At 40.9% G+C, this 11,208-nt stretch overlaps 1 protein-coding gene across 1 annotated transcript; it reads right to left on the reverse strand.

The window, feature by feature from the left end:
• Positions 1 to 337: 337 nt before the first annotated feature.
• LOC102699990 lies at positions 338 to 10,838 on the reverse strand. The gene is made up of 6 exons (XM_040528218.1): positions 9,419 to 10,838; positions 8,986 to 9,086; positions 8,836 to 8,880; positions 1,083 to 1,535; positions 904 to 978; positions 338 to 802 (listed from the first exon to the last, which is right to left on the reverse strand). The coding sequence occupies exons 1-6, from the start codon at positions 10,836 to 10,838 to the stop codon at positions 716 to 718; spliced, it is 2,181 nt and encodes a 726-aa protein (XP_040384152.1). The 3' UTR covers positions 338 to 715.
• Positions 10,839 to 11,208: the final 370 nt, after the last annotated feature.

Consider the following 11,208-nt stretch of genomic DNA (forward strand, 5'->3'; position numbering starts at 1 on the left):
TACTCTAATCTAATAGAAATGTATGGTGTCTTTTGCCAAGTACGGTAGTGGTTGCCTTACATTCCAACCACTGTTCAGTTTTGTTCAGCTATATATCTCAAAATTTATTTGCATGGATTTCCAAAATCTTAAGGTTAGATTGGGATTATATGGACACATTTTTAAATAATTAGAATGACAACATCAACATTACCAGTTTTTTTCCCAAATCGTGCAAGCATTGCATGTGATGTCAGGCATTCGATGCAACCTATGAAATGATATCATCCATTTAGGTTTGCATACACAGGTATTCTCTCCTGCAGCTTCTACAATAATATAACTTACAGTTCACAAGTTGCAGTGTATGCCAGCATATATGACCAAAAGTACCGAACTTCCAATTCACAAGTTACAGTGAATACCCACATATGACCTACAGTACATAAGGCAACAGACAGCCAACCTAAGGCAGCAGACACAGCCAACAGCTACTAGAGTTCCATATAAACTTAAGTTCAGGTAAGACTTAGTGAAGTATACCTAGGTGATTAACTAGAAAAGACTACTTAGTATGACAGCCACAACCAACAGCTGACCAACTTCATGGCTATGACCATCGAGGTCAGTTTAGTTACAAAACACATCCATGGTTTCAGGCATGTATAACTAGTCGATTCTTTTCAGCTATACAAAACACTCCTAATATTCTTCAGATCTTGTCTGCTGCGGTGTGCTAAATGTTCACAATTGCACCGGAGACAGCACCAGCCCCAACATGTTCAGGGCCTGAGTTTCCAGTCCAAGCCACACCAGATAAAGTCTGCGTCATGGTTCAAACCAAATGATTAATATTAGTCATCTCAAAAGTTATATGGCTAACAATTACTTCCTGCACAGGTAGACCATGTACCAAATACTTACTAGGAGAGTCAACATGACAGGTAAGGGAGCTAAGACTGAAGGTAACAGGTCTATGTTCAGCTTACTTTGTATCGCCTGCAATCCATTTCACATATACACTACTTAGTGCAACCAACCTAAAATAATGGAAACACTGCTATAGCTGATTCAACTCCACCAAATAAAATAACACCACTTACTCTTAAAGCAGCTTCAAAATATGTTGATTTCCGTTGAAACGCTATCTTTTCCAACTCCCTCTCCTTGTGCTCGAGCTCCCTCTCCTTCCGCTCCTGCTCCTTCTCTTTTGCCCTCTCTTCACGCTCACGATCCTTCTCCTGTTCCCTCTCCTTCTCACGGTCCCTCTCTTCACGCTCTCTTTCCCTGGCCTCACGCTCCTGTTGTAGCTGCCGCAAAAGGTCTTCAATCTGATTTGTGTTGTCCTGATCTGTCCTAGATCTTCTACGAGGCCGTGGATCATCAGGTGAACAGTCACCGAGGACTGTTGTTGAGTCAATGAATCCATCCTCGATCATGAAACGTCCATGCTTTTTTCCACCACCAGCCATGTGAACAGCCACTGGATCAATAGGAGAGGTACGCCAATCACTGTCTGGCCCATGCAACTGAACATAAGCTGCACGGTAGGCCTCCTGTTACAATCAGATCACATTTTGCATTAAGTTCAAGTGTACAAATGATGAATTAACTCCTAAGTGTTCATCATATTATTCATGTCTGATAAATTTGGCATTCCTGGTCAACTTACATAGTTGATAAGTAATATAAAATTGTCATACGTATGCATCTGTACACAAAATTTTCAAGTCTGTCAACTAATTCCAAAATAATAACATGCTTTGCAACATTCCCAAATGTTTATTGATAGATATTCAGGCATAAGTGTTTTGACGACCATAATTGAAAACACAGTCATGAGAGAGATAAAAAAGTACTAACTGATTTGGGACAAAACAAAATATTCAACACTTACAAGCTTTTCAGCTACATGAGTGTCCTAGCTGAATTGCCCATCAGCTTGATTTTCCTTCCTTCCTTCTGCATAGGCCTCTAGTACAGCCACCGGTCTCTTTTTCTTCATCTCCTATATGACATGGGTACAATATATATTATGTCAAATTCTGTTGGGACATGGGCATAATACATATTATGTTAGATTCTGCTGGAACAAGATCTGCCACATATTTCAACATATGCACACACACAAAATTCTATCGAAAATGGCTCAAGTTAGCACTGCCTTGGCGGTGAGATGGCCCTCTTATCCCTGCATATCCTATGAGCATGAGATAGCCTGCCATTCTGGATTACACAACCGTAATTGAATCAATTGTCTCCATGCATTTTTTGACTTCATTTATTATCAACGATCACTAATATCACTAATATCAACGATTACACCACCGTACCTATAGGAGAAGCAGAAACATTTATTAATTAAAAATTTGTTCAGTAGATGACAATAAATTATCACCGATCACTAATATCACCTTTAGGTACTCCTTCTCTATTAGATAAGTCCTGCATGCAATTGACCGAGAAGTTTTCATCTTTAAGAATTTCCTTTGGTAATTCAGCACGGCCAGGATGCGAGTTTCATAAAATAGGACCTGAAAGAGCCCCCTGACACCATTGTGGATGTTGTTCTGTTCCCTCTGCCCACCTGAAGTAAAGCTGCAGCTATGGAAAGTTAAAGGGCCAACTTGACATAACAAACTATGGTCTTTATATACTTTAGCTTATTGACATTTCATTGTCCGAACATGCCAAACTAAAAACACATGGAAGGTAAAATAAAATGTCTGATGTTCTTCAAATTGGAAAATTTGGTTTTCAAAAACAAACCTAGAAATCTTCCTCAACCTGATGGAGACGGCTTGGTAAGCGTATTTGATTGGCTTCCGGACTATCTGGCGCTACCCTGTAATGTTTTCAGGTCCATGCTGGCTCATCGTTACCTTTAAATTTGACAATGCCAGGGAACCATTGTTTAAGAAGTATTGTCAAGATGCTATTGGGTACCCGAATCTTAGTACGACTTCTCTTCCATTGACTGCATATAAACAAACATGTCAATCGACCCTTCTTATTCAACGGGATGGAAAATAACAAAATTTTACCTATCTCCTACAGGAGTAAGCACAGGTTTGTCATCCTCTCGGGTAGGACGTGGTGGCACCCATGTGGGACCACAAAACTAACATTCCTCATCTATTTCTTCCTCTGCCAAAATCTCCTCATCCAAATCAGAAGAATGATTAGGTTGGTGTGAATCTAAGGACCCTGTTTTGCATCTCGGCAAGGTAGCACCACTCACTGCCTGATCTGAACAATTGGAAGCCTCACCACATCCTAAGCTCAATCGCCGCATATTCTTATGAAATTAATATGAAACAGGTCAAATGACATTACATACTACATAGAAGAGACATGCCATACTAAAATGTAGAAACAAGGTTAGGAACAACATAGCATTGTAGATTGTCACACAATATGACACTAACATTACATCTCCATTCAACCAGTAAACAACAATCTAAACAAGTAGGGATGTGGCAAACTCTCAGCCGAACCAATAAATACCCATCACCATGTACAGAAATATGAACACGCATTATTCAAACACTACAAAACTATCACCCACATCATTTTGTAGTTACCAGGTTATTTTTCTTTTTAGAAAGTAATGTCATGTATTTCATATAGTACTTGATGCCACCACATACCTAAAATTTCTGGATTTAGACAAGAAAAATTGAGGTGTATTTTTCAAAATCAACAGCTATCTTTGTACGATGCAAGAACCACAACCAAATGGCATACACATACCCAGATTTCTAGTTGCTTGCAGCTGTGTTTTCAGCCTGATGCCATTGGTGACTTACTGCATAGCTAGACGATGATGCACGTACTTGATGAACGCGAGCACTCCAAAGTGGGCGGCAAGGGACACTCCGGCAGCCGTGTCGGCCACGCGGATTATGAGGCCTGGCGTTGCGCCCGCCGGCGCCGGCCGCGCTGCGCGACGGGACCTGGTCACACGTGTGACAAGTGGAGAGGGCAAGAGGGGAGAAGTCAGTGGCGGCGGGGATGGGAAACGATACGTCGATAATAAGCAAGGTTTTATAGCATGGGTCGTGGTGGGCTGTTCCCGATAGCAAAAAGGAATAAAACACTCGAGAACCTCCTGTTACAAGCGCGCGAACGAAAATCATGGCGCGCCATCTGCGCGCGGAGGCAGAAATCACCACGCGCTACGCCAAAAAATTCACGTCAACAGTGTTGTCCATAACGGCAACCCAAAAAAATCTATCTCCGTCATGGGAGGATTGGTGGGTCCCATGGTTACCTAGTGTTTTGGTATAGAACATGGTATTTTTTTGTATCCCGAGTTTTTTTCTACGTAATACTCGGTATGTTCTAAATGTTACCGTGTAGAACATGAGCCTCTCGGTATTTTGCCGTGTGCCACCAGGTACTGTAGGTAATAGGTTTAAGCACTGGGTAACTCCACGATCTCTGGTAGTGCTAGCCGATGTTACGGTGCAAAGTTAGGGAAACTTCATGAAATTAAGTGGTTGTGTCATAAAGCGAAAAAATCACACTTAAGATTTATATTTTTTATATTGGTTGCATATGTGTGTGAGAGGGGCAATAGTCATTTTAGAAAAATTAACAGTCAACTAACGAAACAGGAATATAAAAGATGAGACGAAATTTAGGTGGATAGTAGGGATTAAGGAAAAGCTCATGGCCACATAAGAAATCTTCTCTAGTATTTAGTACCTTTCTCCAAAAGGACTTTATTTTTTGCTCACTTTGTTTGTTCTACAAATACATTATTTTTAATAAATTGTTCCGTTGATGTTTGGTAAACTAAGGGATTAATGCATTGAAATTTGAAAAAAAGGAGAAGACAGTTTTGTATAGGTGTGTGAGTTAGGCTAAAAATAAGGTCATTTTGGAATAGAGAGAGAGTATAAAAAACTTGTAAACTTATCTTTAGAATCGAGGTAATACTTAGTGAATCAATTTCTTCCTTTTTCATCTTCAGATAGTTATATTTGCCTTAACCTCAAATTGTAAGGGACATCATATCCCCAAAACACCCAACCTTTCGCGGCTGTGTATATGTATGAAACCAAATTATTGTTGTCAGTTACGTTCATATCCGCTAGATAACGGGAACTGTGACACACTTTAATCCACAATGCATTTTTTTGTAGCGTGGAAAACTCTCCTGCGAAAATTCAACTGCCGAAGTATATTTAAACAAAGCAATTAACTAGCCAATTTAATATACATTTATGTAGTTGATTCCGGTGCCCACATCATGCAAAAATTAAGACACTAAATAACATAACATATTATGAACAAGTGCGATGGAATGATTAATATTTGATTACTTTTGTAAATAACATAGCGTCGGCTAGATTTTGTGGTTAATATATAATATGCTAGCTAGGGCAACTAATTCCTCACAAAAAAAGAAAATAATGCGATGGACTATATGAATACTTCATCTTTATCTTTTTGTTCTTGCGCTATCTAGTATATATATATATATTAGCAATTTTACGATGCTTAAGAAGGTAAGAGAACACATTACTCACAACACACGCACACTCTCCCCAAGAACAAAGCCGTTACAAACGGCTGGAATATTCGCTCCAACAAGGAGTCGAATCCAGGACCTTTGGTGCTACTAAAGTCCTTGTAACCACTAGACTACATGCCTTTTCGCGATTGCCAGCAAGCCTTTTTGATCATTAATTTGTTAGTTCTGCAAAATACTCCCTTTGACACCGATCTCACTACGGATGGAGAAGGGCCGCTTGAACACAATATTTTTTGGACAATTAGTTCTAAAGGCAAAATGGGGCCATATATTTAGGGGGAAAATGGCCAAAACATGTTTTCTTCATTATTATATAACAGAAACATCATGCATGCACATGCTCAACATATCATCCAAAAACCAATTTGCTTGTGTTTGTAGAGTTGTACCATGATTCGGTGTTGATCTCTAGTTCCAAATTAAGTCTACTACAACCTTCGTTACCTTCGTCCCAAAATAACTTTATTTTTTCTTTAAAAAATAAAGTAAAAAATAAATATATTTAAGGATGGAGTGAATCTACTAATTAAGCAACCAATCATCAACCCAATTTGAGCCATGGAAAAAACAAATAAAAGAACAAAAAGATGAGATGGGAGGGGATGAATCCATTTTCCATTGCCTATGCTGTAGCTCATAATCGAAACTTTTAATGTTATGATAAATCACAGTTAGTGTTTTCAATTCCTTTTGTTTCGTACTAACATATTATTGCAATGTTTGTATAGTGGCTACAATCTCTATGATACAGTGCAGAAACTTTAATTTGTTTTATCTAAATCTTCAGATCCAAGAACACATGACTTCGGAACTTCAGATTAGTTGCATAGGTCTCCCTCTCTATGTTTTTTTTCCTACAATGAAATCTAGCCATATTATGAATTTATTGATATTTTGATTTTCCAGATCACGGATAGAAATCTAAATCTTAGGGACAAGAGGATTCAAGAACTAAAATACTGACATGGCTGCATCCTTCTTGCTGGTGCATTTACACTTAAAGCCTTAGACGAATCCATAGCAGTTACCTTTTATTACTATAGTTTAGATATTAATCTCTAAATCTAATCTATGTAAACATAAATGTATAATCACCAGAAAATACGTCAAACTTAAAATTTTAAAAGTATATGAGTGTTTGAGCCGAATTCTTGCACATCGCATTCGTTTTGCATTGCAACAAAATAAGCATACAATTGATAGATAGACTGGTTGATGTTGTTTTAATTTGATCTTTTCTTTTTTCGTGCTTTCTACCTCTGCTAATGTTTTATCCTCTGTACTCCCCATGTCTTAAATCAGAAGCCTCTTTATTATTGTAATAATGTCTGCAATTAACTGATGCTCACACAACTATTTTTTTAATCTTCTCATCTGCACCGTTTGCCTCTATTCCATTATAATTTTGAAAAAAATGTTCACGATCGCGAAATTCGGTCCTGTATCTTTGGAGTTCTTTTTGTCAAATGTAGTGGGCAGTCATCAGAATAGTTACATATAATTAAATATCTTCCTATTTTTGAGGTATTTCTATGGTTCATTGTCTAACATCTTGAATTGAATATAGTTTTCGCAAAAAGCAATTCTGCTAAAAACGTGCGGGGTATGACCTAGTTTTACTGAATATAACAGGGCTTGCAGTTGTGTTGCTAGCAGATAAATGATTGCAGAAATAGATCATTGGTTCACAAAACAACAAAACATATAGTCTCACAACAACGTGCTCACTAAACAAAATTAATTGTCTCGAGCACATTTCACAAATTATCCAGAACTCAATTGATTAAATGATAAACCATGTATCTTTATTCAGATCTGATCTAAATTCTGCCAGAAAACCAAAATATTGAAGCTCAATCTCCCCACTCCCATCAGATTATCCGTACTTGGTACCTGTCAAATAAAAAAAAACTTCTAGCTTGTCACTATATTCTGCTTAAAGGTAATTACTTGCATTACAAAATACTGAAATTTTGCATATATATATGACACACCATGAAAAGTTACAGGTCTAATTACTTGCCCAATTTTTTTCTGAATGCAACAATGTACATATTTTGGGTTTGCTAACTATATACTGTGAAGACATAAAATTTCACAGTGATATATCCAAAAAATCACACGTCAATCTGTTATTGCTTCAGGTATGAATGAAACATGAGCTATATATCAAGGTAAACATTTTTGTCTGTTTGAGGTATATATGTAAAATGAAACAGTGCTACAGTAATGTAGCCATTTTCATAGATGCTACGATACATTAGGCACTGTGTAGTCAGCAAACCCATCGATAGGCTAATAAGCCTCAATCGTCAAATGTTTGCAGTATTCCTAATTGATGACAATGAAGATATATATAATCAGGTCAGGTGTTGCCCAAGGTTTTATGCCATAACTTAATCATTCAAACAATATTCCACTAAGATTATTAAGGAGAGTTTTGCCAAATGAAGAACTAATTAATAAACTTTGGTGGTTAAATGCACCCATTTTTCAACGTATATGCAAGACATACAGATAGTATAGAAGTACTCATGTACAGTATGACAGTAACTAGCTACCTTTTCCATATCAAATTACTTATAAGGTGGTCCCTTTCCCTGTAAGTAATAATTAATATGCATAGAACATACCAAGTAACAACAAGAGACCGAATTATTACACTCCCCAATAGTATTAATATTTACGAAATTATATGAATTAAAGCCTGGCAAAACTCGAAAAATAAAACAAACCGTAGTAAGCATTTTTACAGAAAGGAAGTATGCATGGGAAACACCATGGAAAGCAATTGAAGGTTTACTTGCGGGAAAATTATTTTCTGAGTTATGCATTTTGGGGATGCTAGCTAGCTATATACGGAAGAGTTATAACAGCAAGATTCCTTTCAGAAACAAATAAAATATAAGATTGCAAACATAAACTTAATTGCATTACTATTTCTGAAAATATTAATGTTACTTAGGTGTTTATTACGGTGTAAATGTTAGAAATACGACAGGCAAATAAACGATGAACACAGTAGATCAATCACAGAAGACACGAAATTTAACGTGGAAAGCCCTCCTAAAGTAGGAGAGAAAAAAATCACGGACGCCAGCCAATAAAATATCTTTACTATTTTGATATGAGGTTACAACGCTGCACGCCTACTTACAAGAGCAAAATATCTTGGCTTCGGCCCAAGCCTCCCGGTGACGGGCCTCCGCTTCGCTCCGTCGAAGTCGGCCTCTCATACTAGGGATTTGCATCATAACTCATCAGTAAAAATGAAAACCATTCGGCTAGCTAAACCTAACAACGTCACCACTCACCATCTGTCTACTGTCCAGCATCACCTGAAGCATCAGTTCGTCCCCCTGTAGGAGGATGAACAAGGTCAGGGCAAAATAACAAATCTAAGAACATTTCAAACGCATGATACCAATTAATTTCGATAGATGAACCTAGTTTATTCCATACACATCCCAATTAGTAAATGACTGTAAAAGTTTGAAACCTGATCCTGATGTACCCTTGTTCTTCCGATCAGGGAATGTTGGTTCACCGAAGACTGTTTTCCCAGCTGCAATTGTCGTTAACATCGATCAATTATTTATGAAATACAAAATTGCAGAACATTTATTTGAGAGTGCAGAATGGTAAATATAGAGCTTAGAAAGATTGATGTGTAAAACATCAAAGACGTCAACCTTTCTTCTAACTCAAAATCATTACATTACATTGTTGGTTTTGTATGTAGGCGTGCTTTGCAGTTTGCACCAGTTCTAAGTGCTGTTTGTCATTTTTCTGGTTGCTGAAAATGATAATTTTCCAAAGAAAAAACACGCTTTCTATGGTTCCTAATAAGTATGAAGAACATCGATCCTCTCTAGTTTATATATGTGGTATATATACCTGAGGTGTAGAAGCTGGTGTAGGGAAAAACATGGCTGTAATTGGCACTAGCAGCCACTCTCCGGGTGCGTTTTGTCTCAACATCAATCGTATACACTCCCCTTCCAGCGGCATGCAGTAAAACTGCATTTGCCTCCGCGATGAACCCGATCACGTCTACGTTTGGGCTAATCATCGAGATCAACGAATTGTTCTCCTTGTCAAAATCTTCATGAGACAATGGATCACTCGATCCAAGGCACTGACTGCCACTGGCCTCGTTATCGTGCCGCATTGTTCGTTGAATCCCTCTATTCTCGTCGTCGTCGTCGTCATCATCATCATCATCAGAGATGGTATCATCGTCGTCATCATCATCATCATCTTCTTCAGAATCATCTGCAAGTCCACAGGTTGCAAGAACATTGACATTGGATGGGAAGAAGTGGTCGATCGAAATCACGTTTTGGATACTCCACACCCTTTCGCCGACGAGGGCATCGCCAGAGATATCCATGTGGAAGAAGATGATGTGCGAGCCCAGCACACCGGTGAATCCTAGCTTCCCATCCTTGGTCGGGAACAGCATGAATTCCGACAAGTCCACCGGCGTCCGAATCAACGCGAGCTGTTTCGTGTTGAGATTGAATTGAAGGACGGCGCTGGATTCGCCGACCAGCCAGTGGACGGCGCCGGCGACGAACGCGCTCGGCATGAAATCGAAGTCGCAGGTGCCTCTCATGGAGTACACCTCGCTCCACTCCTTCGTCGCCGAGCTCCACACCCTCACGCAGATGCGGTCAAGGTTCCACTCGTCCGGACAGAAGCATGGCAGATCGGTGAACGCGACGACCACATGGAACGCCGCCCAGTGGCAGTCGTCGTCGCCGGCGCCGGCGTGTACTTCGCAGCCGCAGATGAGGGAGGCGCCGCAGCTATCGTTGCTGGTGAAGTAGCACCTCGGCGTGGGGATCACGTCCTGGCTGCGAGTGAGAGGGTCCCAGACCAGGAGCTGGCCGTCCTCGCCGTCGTCGAGGAGCACGCGGCCGTGGCGCGCGTCGTGGACGAACGGCCGGCGTTTCCCTGTCCCTGCCGGCGGGGACATGCCCGCCACGCCGCCCGCCGCCGTGCTGGTGAAGAACGGGCAGGAGAAGCCCTGCCTGTTGCAGAAGAAGCCAAGGAGGGGAGGGACGCCGCCGTGCGCGCCGCGGAACGCGCGGAGGAAGCTGCCGTCGCCGCCGCTGTTGCCGAGGATCTGTCGGCGCCAGTTCCTGGCGACGGCGGCGGCCACCGCCAGGTACCGCGGCGGCGATGGGAGGCGGAGCAGGATGCTCTGCAAAGCATCATTGGGCAGGTCAGACAGCTGCAACTCCTTCTCCTGCTGCTGCTGCTCCTGCTCGCCGCCGTCGACATCGACACAGACAACTCTTTCGGCGGCCATGGTACTACTGATCTCAGGGGATCGAGAACGAACTCCGACGAGATCGATAGAAAGTGAGGAAGAAGTGAAGGGCACAAATCGATCGTAACAAAGAGGACAAGGGTTGCAGTGAGGGATGCCGTGACGGCATGGCGAGAGAGTACACGAGCAGCATGCGTGCGTGCGTTCGTTCGCCATGGCAGGCAGGAAGCAGCGGAGATTGACACGGCGGACGACACGCGGTGCGGAAAATCTGACGCCGAAAGCACCAGCTAGCTAGCGGCAGTACGTCCTCCTGGCCCTTGCCGAGGATGACGACGACGACGGCAAGCTAGCTATCCACGGCATGCGATGACGCAGCTAGCTTCGATCGTTCACTTTGTTTTTTTGT

This window comes from Oryza brachyantha, chromosome 10 (assembly GCF_000231095.2).
Source record: "Oryza brachyantha chromosome 10, ObraRS2, whole genome shotgun sequence".
NCBI classification, from domain to species: Eukaryota; Viridiplantae; Streptophyta; class Magnoliopsida; order Poales; family Poaceae; genus Oryza; species Oryza brachyantha.